Here is a 26,266-nt window from a genome sequence, read left to right as displayed (position 1 = left end):
CTGAGACTTACAAGGCTGCTCTGAAGTAGAAGAGGGTTATTTCAACTTCAGGAAAATAGTGGTATACAGCTGTATAACTTAAGTTTATAGTAAAACATTGGTATTCATTAGAATGAGCAAATGGGACATGAGAAAGAAACCCTTGCTGCATTTCAGTTACTAGCTTACAGACACCTCTCTCAAGAGGTGACGAACCCAACCTTGGTCTCACAGCTTACGTGCCCAATGCTAAAAGCTCCCATTGTGACTGCTGCTTCTGCGGGAGGGGCTGGGAAGAGTCCTCTGCTAGCGCTGCCTTTCTGGGGGATACAACTGTCTCTTCCTTTTTTTTTTATTTTCTAAAGATGTAAAAAGTGATGTCTGCTGTCAAGCATCCTGCAGAGCTTCCTCTTTGCAAGTGCTGTTTCCTATATTTTGTTCTGCTTAGGCCACTTGTGGATATTCTCCTAGAAAAGACATGATCCGAGTGCTGTGAATTAAGTTTTCCTTTGCTAACACCCACCTCATTCTTGTGAAATCCAAGGAGATTAAAGGTAAATATCAACACTTCCATCATAAGAGACTTCCTCTGGAGACCCGTTTACCTGTGCAGAGCTTTGAGAGCTGAAGTGCAGAAGCAGACTTCTGTACAGCTGGGCCTGTCAAGAGAACCCTCATTCCTAGCACAAAAAAAACCACTCAACAGTCAGGCTCACTGTTTGAATAAAGCAGATCTATTTCAGCACCATAACATTTTATTAAACTACACTATCAAAATCACATTGGTGGCAGGGAGAACATTGCTATCAGTGCATATTTTCTGTACTAAGACTGTATTCATAGCATCCAGCACTTGCTGAGGAAGAGGACACCAAAACAGAATCCTTCATAGCCAAAGAGACCGTAGAAAACTTCTACAAAAATCAGGGCAGTTAGGGGCTAGCTGAAAGAGATCAAAGGGGAACCCTTCAAGTCAAATCAGACAGGGAGGGTTATTTTGAAAAAGTTTACTTTTAACTGGTGTTTGTTAACTTCCTCATCGGAGAGATGAAGATGCTGATAAACAGCAGTTTTTAAATAGCATCCTCTGTCCCTGCAGCTGCCTGTTCACAAACCCACACAAATATTGTGTACTGCTCCTTCACTGGTGAACTGTGATGCACACACCTGAATACAACAGCTTAAAGTGTACTACAGTTATAAAAACCTGCTTCATCTTCTAGAACAAACAATAAAAAGTAGCAGAAATACATTCTATACAGAAGTAAAAAAAAACCAAACAAAACGCAAACAGTTGAGTTTCAGACAAATATTAGAGTACATCAGGTTGAATTTAAAAAGTCTTACTCCTAACATCTACATCACTATTTCTAGTCTCCCTACGCCACTGCTATGCAACACACCATAGCAGCAGCTCAAAGCTGCTTTCTGGCACAAACTGGACAACCAGACGCCTTTTTAAGCAAGCATCCTCAGGAGCTGGTCACCTAAGAAGTCTCTTGTGACAAGCCTTCCCAAGGGCTGCACCTAGAGGTTGATATGAAATAAGGCTATTTTCAGTCTTCACGTGAAGACTCATATTTCAGTAAGGTTTTGAACAGTGGAAACACAGTAAAGCAGTTGTCTGTTCCACCACTGAGAGGTCAGGCTCTTGGCAGAATAGCAGAAGGCCAGGACAGTTTGCGTTCAAGAGGAGAGGAACTATATACATCAGTCTGCAACGTGATGGGTCTCTTGAGTTGCGTTTTCAAAGAACGTTCTTGCGCCCAGCCAGCTGGGGGTCTGCTTCACAGAGGTGTTCGGCAGTGCCTCAACGTTTTGGGTTGTCAGTAACACCCATCCTTCCAGGAATCGTCTTCGGTGGCCTGAGTGGTCTGTGCTGACTGAAGAAACCTGGTTTGAGAGACAAAAAAAGAGGTCACCAACAGCTGCGAGAAGCAAAGACCCCAGTAATCTGTTGATGTACACAGGAATGCTTGTTTGAGGTTTTTCATTTACACTGGGCTGCTGCAACATCTGTCCTTTGACAACATCAACATCTGGCTGCCTTCAGTAAACTGCTGCAGTCACACACATGCACGGCTTGCACATCCCATGCACCAGGAGGCCAGCAGGACGGACACGGCAGCAGAAATTAAGTGACTATTACTGGGTACTTAAACAGCAACGTATTTATCCTGCTCTGCAAAGTTACTAACACTGTTGTGGGTTTTTCCCATGACTGAGTGCAAGAGAAATATTTTTCCCTGCAAATATGACTAAACACATGAAAAATAATCAGGTTGTATGTAGAGTACTACAACAAATTAAAAGTTTAAAAATTCCCTTTTTGAGTATTTTTTTTTTTAAAGTAGATACAGTTCAATTTATTGAAGGCTACAACGGGACATTAAAAATCAACAAGTACTCATTGCTTATTAGTCTGCTATTGAATCAACTTAACTTCCCTCAATCATAAAAGTTTACACCACAATTGTACTGCCAGTAGCTGTAAAAAAAATAGCTTTTGGCAATTTGGTAGTGGATTTACCACACCCAAAAGCACATGCAGATGCCTTAGGACAATGGGGTAAGAACACGCTTTGCTAAAATGGCATGAAGCAGTCTGTGCATGTAGTTGTTAGAAGCATCTGAGAGGCCTTATTCTTTGAAGACAACTGAATACATTCTAACTAAACAGCTGTTGCTTTAGACTATCTACAAACTTCAGATATCCACTGTCTAAATATTTAAATGCTAATCACAAAAACTAAAAGCTAGAAATAAATGTAAAAAAAAAAGTCCAAAAATCCATTGCATATTTCTGGATTAAGATGTGGCCCCTAAATCAGTTCAGACTTGTGCAACAAGAATAAAAATTTTAAGTTTTTGGAAACCACTATATATGCTCTGCTTTCACCCTGTTGTATGAAGTTACTATAACGATGTAGAATCATGTCTAAGACAAGCCTTGTTAATTTGTCCTACTTTTCAAACCCTTCTAAAAACTCATTAGGCCTTGGACAATGCCCACCTAGAGTCCTAAGGACCAAGGAAGGAAAAAACCCAAACCACCAAACTTATTTCACCAGTAGCAAAGTTACAGAGGCACCAGAGTAGGTCATCTGGGAAGATTAATACATTAACAGTAAAGAGAGTTTATTAGTCCTTTGGAAGAGTTTTTCCCCTTCCCAAAACCAGATGTACCCACCAAATAAATATGTGCCATAATGTTCATTTCTTACAGAAATAAGTTTGAGCCTATGCCTCTTCATTTTCCTGGATAATTAGCTTTGTTTAAAAAAAGCATGTTTTTTTAAACAATACAATACCAAAATATTGAATGGTTTGGTCACAGATTACACGGTAAAAAGGGGTATCTCACCCAGAAGCTGATGAGTCCCAGCCTGTCAGTTCACACATACATTCCCAGAACTTCATTTTGGTGCTATTTAACCCTTTGCTTCTTGACAGGGGCAAAGTACTTAACATCCACAATTCTTCCAGCTAAGTACTACCCTTTCTTTAAGGGCTCCCCAACCACAACCCTACACCTAAAGTTAATCAGTAGCTCTGACCCAACTCTATACCCATGTCACACTTTAAAATCCGAGGTGAACATCACTTTATAAAAAAAAGTGTTTCTAATCCGTGAAATAAAGGCAGATATTCAAGTCTGTGAGGCTTGAAGTTTCACACTTACCTCTTGGATGGTGGTGTTGGCTTGCTCTTGGGGACTGAGATTCCTCCAACAGACGTGCGTGCTTTAATGGGTGAATTTTTTGCCACAGTGACCATATTACTGCTTCTGGTAGTGCAACTGCTACTGGAAGAGCCTGTACTAAGCGAAGATGCCTGTGGTTTTCGAACTCCACTAACAGGACTTGTGTAATTGCAGGCTTTTACTGGCTGCCTGGGCGTTAACAGAGAGTTTGTGCATGACCCCGCTTTCATCGGCTGTCGCACTGTTAAGGGAGACTGCCCGGCACTGGAGGAATACCTGAGCTTACTGGGAGCCAGACCTAGAAATGGAATAACAAAAGGAAGAATAACCCAGCGATACCGGGCCTGTTAAGGGCCCCAGGTTTAGTCAGGTCTGTTGAACAGACAAAAGGAAATGGGCTACGCGGTGTGTATAGAAGACACTGCACTGACCTGCTGACCGTTGCTGAGTTCTTGGAATTCGACTGCTTGGCACCTGCAGATCTGACTCCAAGCTCCGACTGCTCCGTACAGACTCCAAAGCTCGAAGGCTGGTCCTGGCCAGGTTGGGCATGCTGTGGCGCATCTCCTCTGAAATCAAGAGCAAATTCTCTATTTGCTGCTTCTGGTAGCAGTGGAGATGTATAACGGTTTAGAAAACATATGCACTTAAAAGTAGACAAGTGTGTAACTAATTCTTAGCTCCCATTAAATAACAGCACTTTTGGACGTGTCAAAATTATTTTCATTGACTCATATCAAAAGCTCACACCTAGCTCACCTTCGCTGTTTGCATACTTGAGCCGGTCTTGCATTGGACTTTGCACAGATCTCCTTGGGGGACGGATACGGGAAGTAGATGACCTGCCATAATCTGCACTGGAAGAAGGGGACTGACATCGGGGTGAACTGAGCGGAGATGGTGAGTATCTGTGAGCGCTACGGTATGACAGGGAACAATCATAATCATCCTCATCCTCAAGGCTGTATGTATCGAACTCCTGGTCACTGTAGGTTCCTCTTCGCAGAGAGTGAAGGGAGGCACTGGAACTGCGACGTGATACAGAAGCAGAGCTGGAGGCACAATCCTGACGGAGACCTGGAGATAGAGGGCAACGTGGCTCAAAGTCATCATACTTTAAAATAGAAATTCCTTACCCAGTTGCAACACAAATTCAGAAGCAATGCTTTTATCAGTGATTCATTTCACCTTGGAAGGAGAGTCAAGTTAATAATTCTCTTTACTGAAGACACTCACAGCATATGGAATCTCTAAACTGGAACAGTGTCACCCATATCAGTACTGTTTAATTAGAGCAAAGAGTTAATATTCAAATTGACCTGAATTACTCCTTATGTCACATACATAAGCAGCTGTGACTGTGGACTATATATTGCCATGCAAGCTCTGTTAGGTTAACTAGGTATAGGAGTCTAATGTACAGTATGAATTTTTTAGTTCAATTAATTATGCACCCACCAGGATTTCAACAGGTCGAAACAAAGATTTGAACTTCTGCCTCCAACGGAAAAACCACCTGCTTTTTATTGACATCTGCAGTGCATCTGTCTGCTTTATTTACAGGTCCTCCCCCAACTTACACCTTTATTTAAGTCTTCTTGCCTAACAAAATACAAGCAACTTCTTACCAAGAACTAATTTGGCAAACTGGTTGAAGGGACTTTTGAGAAAGGTGTCCGTTAAAGTTCTGAAAAACCCTCTTCTTGATGCAGTCCCTTCATTGCAGGGATTGAAAATATGCAAGCATTCCCCACTCTTCTCCCTTCACAATGCAAATATGAAAAGCTTCCATCATTCTGAGGATGAAGTGCTTTTCATATTTCACTGGAAGCTTTGTGATGTGACAGGATCTCCTTGACATTTTTTTTTTAAGTGATCACAAAGCATAAGAAAATATTCAAGTTTAGAAAAAAAAAGGCTGTTATTTGCTTTATTCACTTTAATACAACTTTTCCTCAGTTGTGCTCAGATGTAATAAAGTGATAACAAGATCTTATGTCTTTTGCTCTTTTTGGTCTCATATTCCAATTCCTAGATCACAGTATTTTTAAAATTTATAAAGGTACAGTACTAAAAGCAAGTAAATGTTCTCCAAAACAAAAACAGAGAACTTCATTCTCTATTTCCTGTATATCAAATTAATGATTAATTTGCACAGAAAAACAGATCCAACCACTTTGTTCCACCTTGATCTTCAATTAGGACCTAATCCAAATCACACTGAAGTCAACCGACAGTTTACCAATGATTTAATGGAACTGGATCAGGGCCCTGAAATCCCCACACGCTGGGACACAGACAGGTTTTATGCTTATGTTAAATTTGCAGAGCTGCCTCTGAGCACTTTACCAGAGCAAAACTTAAACTGTAATTTCAGCTCTTTCAGTTTTAGTACCCTTGAACTCTTGGTTTTACTCAACACAGCAGTGAAATACTACTTGCATCTTCTGTGAAATAAACAACTTGTAAAATTTAGTCCTCTAGACAGCTTCTAATATGATTTCAGGCTGCAGTTAGGCAGCCTGCTCAGAAAAACAAAAATTAACAAGCAAAAAATTTTGCTGGGGTATTTTTTCAACTGTATCAGTTCCCCAAACCAATACACAGTGCAGTAACGCAGCTGCTTCTGTTTGCTCAAGTGAGGGGACAGCAAACAGACAGGCAATCCTGAGCTGCTGCTGTTTAAACTGCCACTACTATGAAACAGTTACTCATAAAACTTCACCTGTACTTCAGAGACTATCTGGGATGGAATATTTCTGAGTATTAAAGGGCACTTACATATTTAACAAAGTGTTAAATATGTATTAAAGTATTTGGACAATACTTTCAAGTCCATCCTCTGCTTTAAGAGGTGTAATCTTGAGAACATTATACAACTGCTAAGTTAAGTGGCAGTCTGGGTCTGTAGATTTTTAAAGGAAGCCCCTGCAAATCAGAAATATTTCAAATGATCTATTAAATTGGGGTTTTTTTTGTCAGGGAAAGGGGGAAGAGAAGAACAGTTGGAATCCATCTACATTTCTCTACAATTCTAAAACTGTAACACAAAGGAGATGGCTGTCACGTACTTTCTTCCTGAAGGCGTGCCATAACCTGGACATCGGTCAAATCCTGCAGTTTATATCCCATAGAGATGGAGTCATCCGATGTACTCAGCTCACTGTCCACAGATGACTGAGAGCTCAGTGCAGAATGCATGCTCAAGTAACCTTTAGGAGGGAAGAGAAGAGAGGAACATAAAAAGCATTCAGACATCCACATACAAAACAAGAATGAGCAGCAGAGTATTTATTCCAGTAATAAAATCAGTGCAGTTGTGAAGTTGAGGTATGGTTGCTAGAAATAATAAAGAAGTTAGCAATTACTTGAGAATACAATGCTCAGTATTTTGACCTGCAATTTTCAAGGAGGCAGACTGTCTTTGTGCAGAGAAAAAATTGTGGACTTCCACCCAGAAGGTGGCAAAGGGATGCTTGGTAATTTTGAGCTTAGAAACATCCTTTGAAAGATCAGTATTACTTCTGCCTATTTTGAGAAAGGGGCAACTATCGATCTAGATATTAAGCAGCGAAGTTATACAAAGTGTTGCTAGGTGTTGGTGAGCAGTCATAGGAGTAAAAGGATCTAAATGGCTTTCAGAGTACAGTACCTCAAAAATCAGTCATGCAATCTGCTTATGCAAAATAGAGTTTACACTAGATTGCCTCCTCCCCATTCATGAGGTTTATCCATTTTTTCCTCTCATCATAAACCAAACTCTTACAGGGAAGGATATAGCTTGTTCATACAATAGGTCATAAAAAACACACTGGAAAGATCTTTCCACCAGGGAAGTTTTTCCCTAAGTCAGGCATTAAGAAGCAGAACAAATAATTTTCCTTTTGAAGAATAAGAATAAAAACATCATCACAATCATCAAGTGCAAACTTTTACCTGTTAGTACTTGTTCTTAAGTCAAGCAAGTCAGCATTTTCCATGGCATAAGAGTACCACTACTTGCTACTGAAATAGGAAGATGAGAACAAGCCAAGTCACTCTGGGGCTACACTGGTACTTGTCCTTCAAATGTGGGAGGCTTGTAAGTACCCTATGCACAGAAATGTGGTATCACATCTGCCTTGGGTTTTCCGCAGATACTACCCTCCCTGGCATCTGGGATGACTGTTACTGCTGGAAGGCCAGGCATCACCTAGCAGTTCACTTATCTCCATCTGCAGATGGCAGGCAGATGCAGGCAATGATAGGAGAATCTTGCTACCATTCCATCGCCGTTAATTTCGGCTTGGGGTAGCATCTTTGAGAGACAGCACGCAATGGTGAGCGTACCTCCACCTTCTTTTCCAATTTTATAACTACCATATTGCTTGTTATTTTAAAAAACAAAAAACAAACAAACAAAAAACCCACAAAAAACCCACATTATCAGAAAAATTTTTGGAAACACAGAAGGATTAGTGAATGTAAAACCTCTACATGGCAAACGTGCTTATCTATGCCACATGTTACAAAATACTGTAATATGCTCCTAGCATAACTAACCCTCGAACACAGACACATAAGACCATGTAACTTACAGAGCTATTTTAGGACAGAGTACATCATTACCTTAAGTTAATTCCAAGACAAGGTTGCAAGTAGACCCATCAAAAAAAAAAATTAAAAACCACAATCTGACAGAAGATCAGATAAAACTAGTAGATACGCAAGAGCCTAAGAGCACTTAACATCACTTTCAGCTAGAGTAGGCTTAAGAAATACAAATCCTGCTCAAGCAGAGATTTGAGATCATCACTTAAATAAAAAGCAACAAGTAGGCTGTAGCACACCAGCCGACAAATCAACAATGTAGTCAGCCTCCCAAAGCATCTATATGATGTCATTCACCATTGACTTTTACTTTAGTTCATGCAGTTTTGCCTGCTGTGTTCTAAGAAGTCTTGAAGGCAGTGCACCTACTGAATAATTCTAAACAATGATGCTAGAAATAAAACATTTTGTCTGTTCTCGGCAAAACATCTAAAAACCATTGCTGAGCAACCCTTTCAAACAATGGTTAATTCCAGTCAGGCAGGAAAAAGCAGCAGGTTCCCAACGTTATTTCTTCAACCAGTTTTGAAGAGTAGTAACTGATGACACAGAAAACACACGTTTGAAGTCCAGGTGTAAAACAAATTTCTTGCATGGACCTTGAGCAAACTGCTTTGTACCAGTAAGCCTCAAATTCCGCATTTGACAAGGCATAAAGTTTTTCCAGTTTGAAGATGGTTACACATACAGTGATAGAAGTGTGACTGCAGTGTAGGGAGAGCGTCTGTGCGTGCGTGTGTTACACAAATACACGCTCCAAGTATTAAGACTGCACTGCTGTATAACATAATCCCGTTTCTTTCCTTCTGGTGTCAGGAAAAAACACTGTAAGCAGTTGAAATAAAGCCAACATGAGAGTAGGGGTTGCACCTGTAGGATGTAGTATAATGAATATGCATAGGTTTCCTCCTGTAACTAACACCTCCTTTAATACTAAAAGCGGTATTTTTAGTACAGCTGTATCCTGAATACAGCTTTTTAAAAAGCAAAGTTCCCACTTCAGTTGTGTGTGTTTAGTTTGGTTGCTGCGTCAAATTGCAGGTCTATTTAAAAACAGTCAAGGAGGGGAAGAAAAACATTCACATTCTTTCATCAGTAAAAACTGCTGTGGCTCAACATTACGAGATGAACTGATTATGGTTTTGATTACAGAAAGTTCAAAATAGACCACATCTGGATTTCGTAAAAGATTTTTCTGTGTAGTTTTTGAGGGAAGTTACTGTTAAACATTTTTCATTTGAATGGTAGGGAAGCTCCGTTTTTCTTAGAAATAAAATTAGATTCGAGTCAATCAAGTTGACAGTGAACTTTAAACTCATGTTAGCACTTACACAGGTCACAAGGGAAGAGCCACCAAACAGATGAAGTCAACTCTCGCACATGATCCTACCCGGACAAAGCCCGTTCTATAGTTGGCTTTTTATTTGGTACCCTTGACGACTTCAGATTTGCAGAGTGAATGAAGAAGTCTAGAAGTTGCACAGATACTTTGGTGTTACACATCAGTCTGTTTCTGTGTGAAAAGGTGGTCAGACATCTAGATTGCCAACCAACCTCATATTAAAAACAAGAAATCGATTCAGATTTTTCCCTGCAGAATTCAGCTTGCAAAAATAATCAGTCCTACATGCATCCTTTTGTGTGCAAAATAGACGTAAGTGTTAATTTCTATTTATGGCAGAAAACCAGCAGATCTCAAAAGCATACCTACAGCTGTGACAATATTCATATGCAACCTTTTTTTTTTCCCTTAAAAACTTAACATCAAGTTTCAAGCCAGAAACTGTTAAGCATGCTTTATGTTTTTAAACATGCAAATTAGGATATAGCAATTTCCACAAAATACAAACAAATCAAGGAAGACTCCTTTGATAATAAAGCCAAGAGGCAAAGCATTTGTACTAGGAAACTGAGCATGAACTGCATCAAGGATAAACAAAGCTCCTGAAAGAGCCTACATGGACTCCTTAGGCGGCGGCTTAAATGCAAAAGCAGACTTGAGGCCAACCCATTTAGGAGAAGCTTCATTATCACACCTACAAATACAGGCTTTTAACAAGAATTTTGTCTAAGTTGCCTCTAAGGTAGGAAATCTTACTCGAAACACAGTTAAGTCTTATGGAAAGCTTTTGTTATTTTGTGTTTAGCTGCCCACTCAGCCAATTTAAAGGCTTATCCTGGAGACTACGCCTTTTATCTCAAAGCACAAGGCTTCTTTCTGTTGCCTACATTAACCAGTATTTTCAAAAGAAACTTCACAAACTCTCAAGCCAGAAAACTGAATCCAAGCAACTTTATAAAGTTAACACCTACATATGATAACATTATTCTAGAGCAGTATTTTTTTTTGCCTCTAACTGTTTTCTATTTTAAGTCACTTAAAATTTGTACAATTTATAAATATATATAAGGAAAGTTATAAAAACAGAACCATGAAATAACTACAAGACATTTAGAATGCAAGGAGGTTTTCTCCCACATAATAGATGAAACCTGGGTCAGTAAGTGAGCAAATTAACAGGAGAAAACCCCATGGGTGGACTTGCATCTCTTGACAACTTTTCCCTGTGCCAATTAGTAATACTCCTTGCATTTTAAACACTACAGGTTTGCACTGCTCTACTGACATGCCATACCTGAGCTGCCACAGGTTAGTAGTGCTTTGTTAGTCGATTTGAGATGCCCGGGAGAGTTTAGTGCATTGCTACAGGAGCCTGTCTCTGTATTCAAATTATACGCGCTTGGTGATGCCAATGGACTGCAATACAGGTTTTTCCATCTACTGGCTAGAAGGAAAAATACAAAAAAGCCATAAAGGTTATCAAATTATTTTTAAAAACAAAGAGCATAAGATAAAGAAAGCCATCAGATCAAACAAGATTAAATATTGTAACAGATGTACTTCAAATAAGACATCTTGATGGTGCCAGCTACAAGATGTAGGAAGCAAAGCAGCGCCTGTTCCCTTGCTCACTCTCCCCTTTAACTTGTTTTGTCACTTCTGAAGAATTCCAAGAATAACTACTGACAAACTTGGCTTTAAAGAAGCCATACATTTCTGAAAGTTTCAGTGCTGGTCTTCAAAGATGACTGTTTTCATAAATATCTGTCACTTCTACACCCCACCTTCATTTTAAAGAACTCCATTGAACTTTATGTTTACACGTGTTATTTTGAATTTTTAATGATGGAATCAAAAGCATTAAACCACAAAAGCTATGCCTTTAGATTAAAAGGAGCAAATTAATATGAAAAGCAACCGTTCCGAAATATTTATTCAGCACGCAGACTTGCATATAAGTTAGCAAAACAATCAAAATAAGCCAGGTAGCAAAACTTAGTGCATCCGTGCTTACTGAAGTTGGAAATAAGCAGCTACAATACTACGGAAATGACACAGTCTATGACCTGCGTATATTCAAGGGGCTGCTGAATTGCCCACTGAACCCTTACCATTGAGAGAATAGTAGCTAAGAAAATAATGAAGGTTCACTATATAAATAGTTTTCTTTTGATTTATTATCATCCCCACAAATATAAAGTCAGACTATTTTAGTTAAAAAGGAGTGACAGAGTACAAATAAAGTCTGATACATTTCAGACAGAAAGCAAAGAGTTAAACAAATTAATCTTCATTCAAATTTTTAAGCACAGATGGTTTATAAAAGTAAACGATGTTTGTTCTCAAACTACATTCAGTTATCTCAAATCAGGAATTTCAAGGCTAAACTCAAAATAAGCCTGATTACAAGCAGTGCCAAAACACTGTTAGTATGTAAACTTCAAAAAAAAAAGCAACAAAAAAACCCCAAACCCAAAACAAAACAGTGGCCTCTCAGACTTCAAATCACTGAGGTCAAATTACAGGTCAAACTGAAATCAAAATTACTGCCTTCACATGGGAGACAAAGCCAGCCAATTCAAAACCCAGGCAGACGACAACCTTTTGCACCAAACTGGGGGTTGTATTTTCAGCAGTTAAGAACACCACTGAACTTCAAAAGCTTAATTCTCTCAGAAACTTCGCTTTTTCAAACACACAGCTTTTGTGTTTAGATGTTCATGAGTCAAACTAGACAGATGAGGTTGCATCACGTCCTGCTCTGCAATGCTTTTTAATGGTAAATTGTTAGAAGAAAATAATAAATAAATAAATAAACTATTTACCCCCCAGCTGCCGGGTAAATCACAGCTGCCTATATAGGAAAGCTATATAATATAGAAAGCTATACAATATAGAAAGGGATTACTTATTCACTTCAAACCCCTCAGTGTCTTGGTTATCAGCAACTCAGCCCAGGACTCGCACATTTTACATACAAAGCTGGAGTGCATTTGAAAAGTCAAATGTAGGATATCCCCCAGATAGATTCCAGGTGATGTACTACAGATAGGTAGAAATAGAATAACCTTCTCAGTTTTGTTGTGACATAAACTACGCATCTATTCTAACAGCTCTTACACCAGTGAGAGGCGAATATGGGATTGATCCTTCTGTGCTCTGACAAAGGAAAAGAAAACACACAAACCTACACCCCAGAATACTGACAATGATGGTATGCGATTACTGAACAGAACACTCCGTAGGGTTTTCATTTCAGGCAGATTAAGTAAAGATTTTCCCTCAGTGGTTAAGTAACACAGCTGAAAGCCACCATGAAGTGCTTTTAGGGGATGATAAAACTAGAAGAAAAACTAGGTTTCCAAGTGACACCATTTCTTCAAGTTACAGATTTTAATGTATCATTATTTTAAGCTTTGAGCATCAGACAACTATTTTACCCAGGTAATAATACTAATGGTAAGATACGGTAAGAATAATCACCATTAGAAACACTCAACAACACTAGAACTTTCTATAGAAAAAAGCTGCAATAATAGTTTCATATAGTTTCTCTCACCAATCCCCAGAAGCACATTTTTTCCTTTACATATTTTTACATTAAAGACGTTTAAGTATTTAAAAAAAAAAAAAAACAAACCAAAAAACCAAGAGCCTGAAAACACTAAAATATATTTTAGTGTTTAGGCTCTGAACATATTAAAAAAAACCAGAAAGCAAGGTGGTCAATTTGGCAATTAATTTGAAATGCCCATATTTGTGTCTTAAAAAATACATTTTAAAATCAAAAATTTTGTAGAGGCAAAACATCACAGTTCAGTTTGTTTTGTCTATTACTTGTAATCAGCATAGTTTTCTTAATGTTTACAGAATGATCTCTTGCCTTCATCAGTTGAGGCATTACCAATGTAAACCAAAAGCAGGGAGGTTTTTATACAATAACAAACATGGCTGGACAAACATGCACCAAGAGCACAACATCTGAAGTGCTATCTCTGCAGATATTCTCCACTAGAGCAACCGCAAACTTCATGTCTCCTTTGCTTTACTGTTTCTCAATAATGTAAAGTACACAAGTGGAAATAAAAGACACTTGAAGAAGCAATGCTTATCGTTTACGTACCTTGATCAAGTCTGTTTATAAGAGTTCGGCAGGCTGCTTCTGTCTCGGGACTGGGATTATCCAACACCTGTCGGCACCATTTTAAAGGTGAGTCCGTTTTCTGATCTGTAGTAGATTTTCTCGGGGACACATAGAGCCTTTGCAAGGATTGAAAGGAGACAGTAAAAAATGCTCATTAACTCAAAGCATACAGCCACCGAACTAGCATTTACTAAAGTATACCTAACAGCAAGCAATAGAAAAGTTATCCAAATTAAAAACAGGGGAAAAAAATTAAAGTTTAAATTGTATACTATGACTCACAAACAAAATTTACTATAACAATAATAAAATTCACTTAAAGATGGCTTCACAGAGAAAGTACGCAGCCTCTGCAAGTCAAAGTTCAAGCCTGGGCTGTTGGAATACTACTGAAAGTTAAGTCGTTAGTATACTCACCATCACCTGTCACCCCTGCCGCTCCCTCCACTACCTCGCCCCCCCCCAAAAAAAAAATCTCATGACAAAGACAGCAAGGGTGAGGAGGTGATTCTACCTTCAGATTCAAGGTGATCTACTTTCAGAAGTCTAACTGTTGTATTTTTTGTTAAAAACCCCACAGCTCTGGATATTCCACCTGTATTGCACTGCAGGCAACAAGTTGTCTCCTATCGTCTAACAGCAGCCCTCCGAAACACTGAATGAATAGTAAGAAGCCTACTCACAGATTTCAGGGATAAACCATTTAATTGGAAGATTTAGAAATTTTCAGACAGTTAGGATGTATGACTGTATGCTACCTTTCCTTGTTTTTATTGTAATGTAAGATAAGTTTTCCTAAAGCCTGTATTTTTGACAGTTCTAATACACCTAGCATTGTTTTGCATATACAAACAGGATTAGCCTTACATACAGACAGATTTAATCATCTTACAGTCTTGGATTATTTACAACTGATCTTGTGTAAAGCAGCATCTTAACCATATTTCGTAAGTAGAAAATTTCTCTCAAGAAAGGTCAAAGGGTATAGGAGCCAGACTGAAAAGCAACTCAAGAATTTTACTTACATATCCCACATTCGCATTTTAAAATCAAAAAATCCCAACAGAAAAAAAAGCACCCTATATTTAACATATAAATAGCAACACACTTAAAACTTCTGTGAGGGGGGAAAAAAAAAAAATCAGTATTGTGTACATATAAAAGTTAAACAGTTTCTAATTCTTGCACTTAGAGAAGAACACCCTCATGTAGAGGGCATCGAGATCTCGATCAATCAGTAGCATGGGAAAGGCAGGAATAGAAACAAGAAGTGCCATCATTAACAGAATCTGCCCACACAGACAATACATTTCCTGCATATAATAATACGTACCTTACTCTAACATTAGAGTTCCAGCTAAGGAATCTTAATATGCATCTGTTAATATAACATACTCTGCTATGCATGCATTGCTACAAAAATATATTTAATCTAGTATTCTGCTGAAGTCATTCAAAGGATCTTAAAAAGGATTCACAGGTAGGAAAGTAAGCTCTGTGATGACGAACTTAAAGACCTGCATCTGTGCAATTTCTGGAAGAGCCTGCAAGGTGATTACCCCTGAACTCAATAAAAAAGGAGAGAGGAGATTTCTGAAAGCAGAAACTTTTTTTGATCTTGTTAATAAGGCCATAACATTCTTCAACTTAAGTTTCGAACTACTGAACTTGTCCACAATGTAATTTCTTAGAATTAAGCGTACCAGAAGAAGAAAACTTCCAGGCCTTCGAAGTTGTCTAGATATTGAATACCCTTCTAGAAGGGATATGCTTTGAGACTAAATTTGGGGGGATGAATATACAGGAACCCGACTGAGAAGTTTAGCTCTCATTTGCAGAGATGAAGTCTAGCTCTCAGGTCCATCTTTCTCAATAGGCTCTGATGCATGTTCACATGGCCTTCAGCAAGCACAGCTCCTACCTCTCTGCATCAAGAGAATCCACATGAACAGGCTTCATGGTTCATAATCTCCTGCGAGAGCAAGAGAGTTCTTCCACACACACAATCACACAACTGCTGTTTTTTCCACCGCTATCTTCCTCTCAAGCACCAATCTGGTACTGCTTCACCTAGTGAGCTGCTCAAAGGTGACAAAGAACCCTCTTGGTCACAGCCATACTTGGTGATTTACGCTACTCCCAACAGCAGCAGCAGCTGTCTTCAAGCTGATACACACATAATATTTCACCTTCATCAGTGTAAAATCCAGTATTTGAGCATAAAATGATCATGAAGATGGTTTTAAGATTTCAAGGAATGTCTGCATGCGCTTCAATTGCCTCCTACTCTCTCTTTTAGCAATAACCTCTGACACTCCTGCAGCAAGATACATCGAGTCTTTCTGCTCCAGTTACTCATTCTCACACAGACACCTCATATTCAATTCATAAAATACTCCTTTCCACAACAAAACTAATACAAGTCATCAGATAATTTAGCAATTATCCCATTAATTTCTGAAAACCCCTCTTGTTTAAAAAGATACAGAAACATACTATGGGACTCTCAGTTGTCAGGTGTCCTATCCACGAAATCAATGTTTGGCCAAGATAAAACAGACAAACAACTGGGATATTTAAATATTGTACTGGCATCAAAATGTCCATCTAACCTATTACCCTGTCTCCCACCCTGCATCCAGGTAAGGATAAGTACAGAAACAATCAATCCAAAATCTGTACTGATGCAGAAAACTGTCCCGGACTCCCACAATTTTGCAATTTGGGGCTATCAGATCGAGCATCCCTGTACGCAACAGCTCTCAAAAGAAAATTTTTCAGTGAAGCCATCTAATCCCTTTTTTGAATCCTATCTGCTGTTAGCACCCACAGCACCCTACTGCAATGAGTCCCACAATGCACTGACGCACAGGGTGAAGAACCACCTCCATTCATGTGCTCTGAAAATGCCACCTGCTATTTACTCTTGATACGGTCTGGTTCTTGGAGGATAGGATAGAGGTGGAAAGCAATTATTCTCTATTGCCTCTTGACATGCCACTCATGACTTTACAGATCCTAATAATATTCCTGCCCCTGGCCAGCCCCATCTTTTTCAGGGAGTAGAGATTCAGTCTCTTCAGTCATGTCTCATACCAAGCTTCACACAAAACCACATGCAAATAAAAAAAATACAAAAGCTAATTTGCTATTGACAAAATAAATGCTGAGAAACGCGAACACAAAGATTCCTGAATCTGCAACGTTACCTTTTATGACCCCACAAGCACATCTTGCTGCACTTCTGCATGGGCAAATGAGCATTACAACCACTCAGATCCAATGAAACAGAGAAAGCAAAGTGCTCTCTCTCTGGATTTATTTTACAGTTCAGACCAAAAAGCAGTAATAAAACCATCAAACAAAAAAGAGGCCAATAGCCTCCTTAGGGCAGGTCACGCTGTTCTTCACATATTTTAGGTTAAGGGAGAAAATCCTGCTCTACTTCAGGAAGCAGTTGTTCTACGCAGGTCCCTCCATGCTTCTTATCATGCTTCTACCCAGGACTGCATCAGCTGAAAATAGTAACGCTTGTTTGATTGCTAGAACCATTTCCACATGGACCAGAGCTGCCTGCTTCCCAGGGTGTCGGAGTCCTCCGTAGTCTGCCAGAGGACTCATTTTTCAGCTGACAAGCCTACTGGCAAGAGATGGTCTCACTTACAATTTCATTAAACTCAACTAAGTAAGCACAACTCAATTTTTCAGAGCACTCACAAGCAACTTACAGAAAAGAGGAATTCTGTCTTGATTTCACAGCACCAGGTTTACTATTTTCCTTTTTAAGCAGCTTTGGGGAAGGGTTCAACACACTTAGCAAGCAAACTTCTCAAAATATGCTGGCATAGCTTATTCTTCTGCAGCACTGCACACCATCAGCTGATAAACTAGAAACACCAGCCCCACAAATAGAAGTGAGTATTTTTTCCGGACACAATAATAAGAACAAAAGTCACCTTTTACTAGAGGCTCCCTCCACCCAGTGTCATCCTCCGTTAGCCACCGTGGCACAACTGCTGCAGGAACAGAGGCCAGGTTAACACAGTATCACATTTCTAGCTGAACTAAAACAGGCTTTCTTCTGAAAGAGGTTGTTGTGATAAGTTAAACTCACTCTGCTCTGTTTAAAAATACGCAGAATTTTATTTCTGGTAGTTTTATCCTCTAAGGCTGTTTGATTTGTCAGGTTAACTTAATCCAATAAGCATTGGAAAAAATGTACTCAGGCATGCCATTAAGTATGCATACGACTGCCATTTTGGGAGTCAGCTGAAGTCTTTTGGGTTTAACAAATACCTGATTACTGAATAAGCTTTGCCTTGCATTTTGTTCCTACAACTCAGCAGTTTGGGTGTGAAGCCTGTTCTGTTTAAATGGCAAAAGGTTATGCTTTGAATATTTTCTTTTGTCAAATTGCAAATGACAATTAAGAAGTAATTTAGATAGTTACAAGGCCTAATACAACATTCAGAAAGTAAACATTTGGGCAGATATTCTCAATATGAGGTATTGGGGGTTTGCTGCATAACTTACTAAATATGAGTGAGATTTTCTGCAGCTTCTGTGAGGAAATCCTTAGATACAGCATCTTTAGTTTCTGCTTACTAGCGTACATGTTTCACTTTCCCATATAAAGTATTTTATGAAATGCACCTCTGGTAAAAGCCAAGTCGTCTTAGTTGTGCAGCAAGCACAACGTGAGATTTTTCTTCCGTTAAGAACGTAGGCACTCAAAAGTAAATTTGTGGGATTCTTTGCACTTTATTCTGACATATTCCAATGTAGTAAAAGCAGAGCATCTTCGAGAGATACTATTTTTCTTTTGGGGTCAATGTCACAGGAGGATTTATGGGAGTTAATGGCCACTATTGTTTGATTTTGAAAATACTGCTTTAAATAAAAACCCCCAAGAACTTTCTCAACTTGCACACTACACTGAAAAAAAGCATCTTCACAATTTAGTAACACACCGGATCAATTACAAGAGTGCAAGCCAGTATTGCCTGAGAACTAAAGATCCTAATCACGCAGAATATTTGCACTAGTAAATCTATAGATCATAAGAAGCAAATTCACGCTGCCGAAAGCTCTATAACTAGTACATTAGTAAATTAAACTGAAAGTAAAACGAACTGCAGTTTTTAAGACACATGCTTGGTTTATTATACATCTTCCACAGCACTTAGCACTAGTAGCTACAGCAGTACCACAAATGGCAGACGTTACACTGACTTTCAAACCTTTGAGTTACATACATCAATACAAGGAGAAGGAGACCTGAGGTAGCTAAATATGTTTAGAACAATTTAGGTTTATAAGATACGCCTCCATAAAGTGCTAAGAAGGCAGCTAAATTCTTCTATAAAGCATGCATTTCAAACAGATAATGCATTCATTTTCCTTTCCTTTTATATCAGACTTCAGAGAGTTGATTTTCAGATTTATTACTGTGCTTATGCTGTTCTAATCTCAAATCTAAACACTATTGTTGAACAAAAATACCAACACCGGCAATGTAGTGTTGTGAAAAGCAACAGTGAAACAATACTGTCCAGGTCTTGAAATGATAGAAGCATAAAAGAAAAAAATGAGGAAAAAATGGAGAAAAATCCTGTGGAAAACACTCCACACAAAAACATGATAGTATTAGCCCAAGTAGAGGTTTGAGCCTTTATTCCCAAGAAGCAGAAACTGGAAAGAGAGAAAAAAAACTATACTGCTAAAACGCAGAAGAGGCACACATTTTTCATGTCTATCTAGGGACGAAACTGAACAAAATACCAAAAATCTAGTCACTAAGTCACAGAAGCTCTAAACATCATATTAGCTTAATCTCATGACAACAGCCAATAGTCTGTAAGATGATCAAAAGGCACCTTGTGCGACAACTTAAGAGTCGTATTATACGTACACTGCACCAGGATGCTGAGCAGCTTCTGTAGCAATCTTGCTGCAGCAACATAAAAAGGCTTTCCCCCTCCACTCTGGCAGCGCAACTGAGCAGATTACCATGCCACCTCATTTTACAGAAAGAACCGTGAGCCAATACCTCAAGCATTTCAGTAAGAACTCAGTCATTTTAAGCCTGCGCCATCAAAAGCAATTTAACCCAAAAGGCCTTATTTTGCACACAAGCGTCAGACAAGTGGGTAGATTTTTCCTTTCAGATTACTCTACTCTGGTGCTGGCAATTACCAGCAAGGAAGAGTGCTGATCATAATGCTATCTTAAAGCTGCACAGAAGGGTTTTGAAGGAACTCGTCTACCCAGATTGTGCACAGCGAGACAGACATTACACAGAACATCATAATGGCTACCTGCAGCTAGCACAAACCGATAACACACTACTCAAACAAGCTAGACAATCAGGAAACTTTTTGGTAGGTCACCTGTACATTATTTAATGCAACAGAGCTAACTGATCCATGGTTAAAAACACCTCTAGAAGGTTTTCATAAGATGACCAGTCTGAGAAACTAAGACCTTGCAAATTACTGTTTCTAAGTCACGTAGAGGAAAGATCACAGGCAAACTACTACGTGGCCTGTGGAAACGTACAAATTGATTATATACAGAGTAGGGAGTTAAAGTTCTCCCTCAAAGTAGAGGCACAAGATGCCATATTTTTCATGAATCTATACTGGTATAATACCTGAATTTGGTGCAGAACCACATCCTCGTTTGGTGGAACTTCTCCAGAAAATTTGTTCCTATCTCTGATGGTACAACAACCTAACAGCGATGATATCCTGCAGTATGTCAAATTAAATGCGTTAAAACATTGATATAGGAGGCCACTGGACATGGGGCTAAGGCTGAAAACATACACTCCCAGGAAACTCCTACAGAGCAATTTATTTGAGCAAACCATGCTCCTTCTTCCTATAAAGACTATCTCAAGGGCACCCTACTTGCTGTGTTGAACTCTTGGATTCAAGCGTGAGACAACACAACTCTAAGGTGAAGGCAGCACAACTTGTCTTCAGTTGAAAGACAGGCTTTTGGGAATGAAAACTGTGCAAGGCGTGGATGTAGCAGCAACATAGGGATTCACCTGAATGATAAGATTCCTTCTCCTCCTCACCCCACAAAAAAACAGGACCACGTTAGGCTGAGTAGACCTGTACATTCATGTACACACCCATCATATTTTACGTATTCTTCTAAAAGGAACTCAGCAATTTAAAAGAAATGTAAAGAAAAGGTTCTATTACACAGGTTTGCTTGATTGTTATGGTGTGTTTTGTTTTTTGTGGGTTTTTTGGGTTTTGTTTTGTTTGTTTTTTTTAAAAAAAGCAGAACATACATAAAAGCTTATCTGAAGCCCTGCGTTAAACCACTGGCAGTTTTGCCACTGGGATCAAGATCCTAAGCAAGAGCAGTAGCAATACTGGGGAGACATGTACAAGGGCCTCTTTCCTTCTTTTAAGGCGAAAACCTGAAGTTGTTCAAGGTGAGGCATGGACAGAGTTTGGTACTCATTCTGTCAAAGGAGATGGAGGTAAAAATACTCTAATCCAGTAAAAAGGAGAGAGAGTATTGAAAAAGTTAAAGGCTTTTCACTTCTGCCATTTCTTTCTTTCTCTCTCTCTTTCATCCAATGACACATTAATAAGAACACTTTATAGTTCCAAGGGGGTTGGAATTTGAATTATTTCATCATAATTCCAAGTCAAAATTCTCTCTCCCAAGTCTTACCAGGAAAAATAACTGACAATTCGCATAACACCAAACAAGTAGCATGGGAATGCCTAACAAAATGCTGAACACAAATCACTGCACGAAGAACAATAAACTAAACGCACAGAAAACCACAACTTAATTCTTATATATGGGGAGTACCTACTAAGAAGTCATGGGGCATAAGGACAATACCACAATAGAAATTACCCTAAAGTTTGGCCTTGTTCTTAAAACTAGAATGACAGGAAGATATAAGAACTAAAGCCTCTCTTCTTGAAAACTTCCTGCTCCCCACCCCCTATTTTAAACACTATCATACTTTAAAAGAATGCAAAATGAGTTCTTAGTATTCTTTAAGGTATAAAGCATCATCCCCTCTACTAGATGATATTAAAGAAAAGGCCAGCAAACCAAAAGGACTGGGCTGTTAAAATTTATCATTTCAACAGTAACAGGAAAAAACAAAGCCAACTATGAATTTCTCTGAAACTACCAAAAATCATAAGTATAAAGTACGCGTGATATGTTCCAATATTAGCTACAGTTTTTTTCCTAATGTATAAGATTAAAAAAAAGACTGCAAATGTAACAATATAGTAAGCTATTCGCTTTGACTAACACGCTGCTCGACACATTTAAATACTACTTCCACCCAGGCAGTACAAAATTCCCCCCAATCAGCAAAGCTACCTTAAAGTTGTTCCTAAATCCATATAGCATTAAGTTTTTTTGTTGCTTTTTTCTTCTTTTTTTCTGAATGCCCAGGAAAAGAACGTATAAGAAGAAAGTCAATTTTGAAGAACACTCCTAACTTTATACATTCCTTTCCAAAACTAACACTGAAAAATCAGTCTTCCCTCATTTGTCATCTCAAAAATGCTTTCCCCTGTTTTTAATATAACCTTGAATTTAGATTTGAGCTGACATCATTACATTATTGAGGTCTATTCCATTAACAAACAAAAGTTTACCTCCACTTATAACAGATAATGAATTTTTAGAGTTTAAGATTTGTTTTGTATTCAGCAATCATTCTGCAATGCTATCTTTCCTGCCAGATTAATCTCTAGCTATGCAATTTTGAAACAGAATTTGCAGATCCCTGAGGCTATCCTACGAAGTCTTAAAATTAAGAACTCTAGGTAAAATCTCAAGTCACAGATATTGCAGGAGCTGGAATTAGCCTCGAACTTTAACTAGCTTTGGAAGGGCAAGGGAAATTAATCTGCTGATTTATAAACCAAGTCCTAAACAAGGCTGCTGGTGGAGAGTCCTACAAAGTGAGGTCAGTTAAGGATTACATCATTGATCTGTTTCAGTTCATGCTTCTCAACAAAAGAAACAGGTTAACTGCAAAGAAACAGTATTCAGGAAGTGGAAATGATTTGTCTTTTTAGATACTAGAAGAAGCCACAAATTCCAGATGGTCTAAGGTCTCAGTTTGTGTTTTACAAAATTCTTATTTAAATACAGTATTTGACAGTTATGTACGAAGTTTAAAAACACTATTATTCGTTCATCTGCGTGCATTACACCTAAATAAACTAACAGGGAAAGGAGGGTTTTCTCTGCTTGCTACAGCAGCGTCAGCAAGAGAAAAGAGAAAGGAAAGAGAAGCCTTATAGTTAAATTGATTTTAGGAAAAAAAAAAATGCACAGTGGTCTTAAAAATAAGAACAGCCGATAATGAGAACTGCATTCTTGCTGCTAAAAATCAAAGCACTGCATAGAAATCACTTTATGCTCTTAAAAATTATTGCACACCTAAACAGAAACTCCCAACCACAGCAGCATAAGTTCCATATATTACTACATTTTTGAAATACATACCAGCTATCTTCTTCCTCATTGCAATTTTCAAGTTCTAACACTTTCACTTCATCCAGATCTGTGTTATTCGAAAGATTTTCTAAATCTCCATATTTTTCATTGGGATTTTGTTCATTTATTTTAACTGAGGAATCAACACCTGCAATGACCAAGTTTCCCATAACCTCTGTGCTATTACTTGTATCCATACGTGAAGAACATCTAATGTTATTATCGGTCTTCATTTCCGCCTTACACATATTGGAAGACAATTCCTCAGTGGCACTGTTGCAACTATATTGCATTTGGGCATCTATGTCTTTTTTTAAGCAGTTGTTCTCTCCTTCCTCTTTTCTTATTTTGCTTAATTGGTTGTGCAGATCTGCCATTATTTGCAATTCTTGCTTCTCAGTTATCGCATTGATGCTATTATTAATTTCCATCCCATTAAGACCAGAGTCATGGTTATCCACACCAGTACGGATCTCACTTTGCATGTTTGTCCCAAGCATGCTCCTGCTACTCTTCGTTCTTGGGTGCTGATTCTCAATCTCCAGTCTCCTCACCAGCTCCCGCAGCTTTCGCACCTCCTCTAGCTCTGGGCCAACCTCCTCGGACGCTGGCTCTGTGTCAGGGCCCATGGCAGAGTTCTCCGTTGAATCTCGTCCTAAGTCAGGCTCCAGAGCATGATCCTGCTGTATGACCGGGGCATTTCCAGGCACTACCATCATCCAAAACGCACAGTTTCACTGGAAGACATGAAAAACGTATAAAAGCTCCACAGAGATGCACAATATTTTAAGCAAACTGGAATTAAATACCAAAAATTCTGACTTTTATAAGCACAAACTAATTACATTGGGGTACAAGGTGACTGAATTTAATCAAAATCTATTGAAAAAGAACAACTGAAATTAGTATGAAACATTTCAAGAAATTACTCATTTTAAACAGCTAGGATGTGCAACTATTATGCTACAAATTAGACTGTAAAAAAGGAAGCTGATTTAATCATGCACAATAGTTTAGTTTCCATCTGTTTACAAACAAAATACACGGGAAAAGCACTGATTGAGCAAAGTCAGGAAACATAATTAGCAAGGTGCTGACGTCAAACAATGACAGCATTAAGAAAATGGTGAAAACATCCTTTGTTCATTAACAGGTTTATCCTGGAAAAGCAGAAAAAACTTGAAAATGTTTCTGTATCAACTTATACCCAAGACTAACGAGAATGACTAACGACAGGAACTGCAGCTACTGTGGTACATGAAAATAAGCGTAACTAATGTCTTTACTGGCATATTTTCCTGTTACAACGGAAAAGAGAGAGGCAAGCTCTCTGGTGCAAACACAGTGAAAAACAGAAAGAAAAAAGTAGATAAATATATCACACCATAGATTACATATTCCAATAAGTTTCATAAAATGAAGCCATGTCTCTGCTTTTCCTGTTTTAAGCGCTACTATTCATCCTGTGGTTGTCTTGACCAAGGAGGAGTGTGCAGAGCACCATCACTCAGGCAGCTTTAAACCGCACAGGTATTCAGGCTTCCCAAAAGCCATAAAATAACGCTGGTGCATTTAACATACAGTTTTACAACACTTAAAGAATAATAAGCAAACACTGATTTTTACCTACACTAGTGATTTACATGAGTTTTCAGTTTCAATGTGATCATTCATTTCTGAATTGACTCTTTACTGAAAAGCCCCTAATATGAGATTAATGTTCCACAGAGCAAGTAAAATAGACTCCCCTGAAAAAAATTATAAATCCTTCCTGTTTTGCAGAAGGAGGACAACCAGATAAGACTGACAGATAGAAGAGAGAGTTAGGCGACACAGCCAATTCAAAGCTTAAAAGATTTGATGCAGGCATTACAACTGCATTTGAACCCTGATTTTTTGTGGCTGTAGATGTTTTCCTCCCTCCCTTTGCCGTCCAAAAATTTCTCATGTTTTTAAGCCCTAACTGCCAGCAGGTAGAGGAAACCATGAAAATTAAATGTCACACAAAGTACACAAAACAAGCAAGGTTAAAAATACAGACACCCCCCATACACACCTTAGCATCTCCCTATTACTTAGTTACTTGTAACAGCAGTAGCCGAGCATGTTTCCTAAAAAATACAGTTTTGGTTTTGTTTTGTTTTTTTACTTGACAAGGTTTTTTTATTTATTGTGGTCCTCTACATGCAAGATGACAATTTTAGGCTTATGTTTGCATTAATAATGAACACGAACAGCACTTACGAAGAGTTCTAAGTGAACAGAGCTGACTGCAGCACGTTTTAAACACAGCTTTCAAAATCATGCCTGTAAGAAGCACTGCTGAAGTCGTTTTGACTTGGGGAAAAGAAATTTAATTTGTAGTTAGAAATTTAATCCGATTCCTACTCATAAGCCCACTTCGAAAACCTCCCTGCATGCATTCTCACTCCTACGAAACCGTCCGATCTCTCGACGAGTGACGAAACTAGCATGATTTCCAAAGACATTTCAAAGCTATTGCTCAGTGACTCGCCAAGGATGCACCAGCGGGGAGTTTAAGAGTTCTACTGTCAAAGCAAAACACAACGACCCAAGGAGGGGGGAAAGCAATGAGATCTGTCACCCGAAAAATCAGTTCCCCTCCAAGGCTGAGGAGCAGCAAAAAACTGCATTTTCATTCACAGGGGAGTGGAACAAACAGATTAAAACCGTTCAGCTTTTTCCCACGACCAGTAAGTCTAAAAACCACCCAAATAAAGCCGCAAGGGTATGGGAGGAAAAAAAATATAAATCTGCAAAACTTAATTTCATTGTATAATGGACTGGGGGGAAGAAAAAAAAAAAGAGAAAAAAAAAAAGAAAAAAGAAGAAAGCCACATTTCAAGCAATTACGGTGTCAGAGACAATAATTTGGACTTTTTCAAAAAGACATCCGGGTTTTTAACGGCAGGTTAACGGGCTCTCCTCACCACAGCGGACCAGATGCAGTCGGGGGGGTGAACAAACGCCTCCTGCGTGCCCC

The 26,266-nt window shown here is 38.7% G+C and overlaps 1 protein-coding gene across 1 annotated transcript; it reads right to left on the bottom strand.

The window, feature by feature from the left end:
- Nucleotides 1–1,805: 1,805 nt before the first annotated feature.
- On the bottom strand, nucleotides 1,806–23,981 carry LOC104071106 (SLAIN motif-containing protein-like). Its single transcript, XM_009579666.1, has 8 exons — nucleotides 23,272–23,981; nucleotides 13,738–13,874; nucleotides 10,909–11,058; nucleotides 6,754–6,894; nucleotides 4,442–4,759; nucleotides 4,114–4,251; nucleotides 3,662–3,980; nucleotides 1,806–1,872 (listed from the first exon to the last, which is right to left on the bottom strand). The coding sequence occupies exons 1-8, from the start codon at nucleotides 23,979–23,981 to the stop codon at nucleotides 1,806–1,808; spliced, it is 1,980 nt and encodes a 659-aa protein (XP_009577961.1).
- Between the last annotated feature and the right edge of the window lie 2,285 nt (nucleotides 23,982–26,266).

This window comes from Fulmarus glacialis, unplaced genomic scaffold (assembly GCF_000690835.1).
Source record: "Fulmarus glacialis isolate BGI_N327 unplaced genomic scaffold, ASM69083v1 scaffold9136, whole genome shotgun sequence".
NCBI classification, from domain to species: domain Eukaryota; kingdom Metazoa; phylum Chordata; class Aves; order Procellariiformes; family Procellariidae; genus Fulmarus; species Fulmarus glacialis.
The sequence above is the reverse complement of the archived record's forward strand: the minus strand, read 5'-3'. Positions and strand labels throughout refer to the sequence as shown.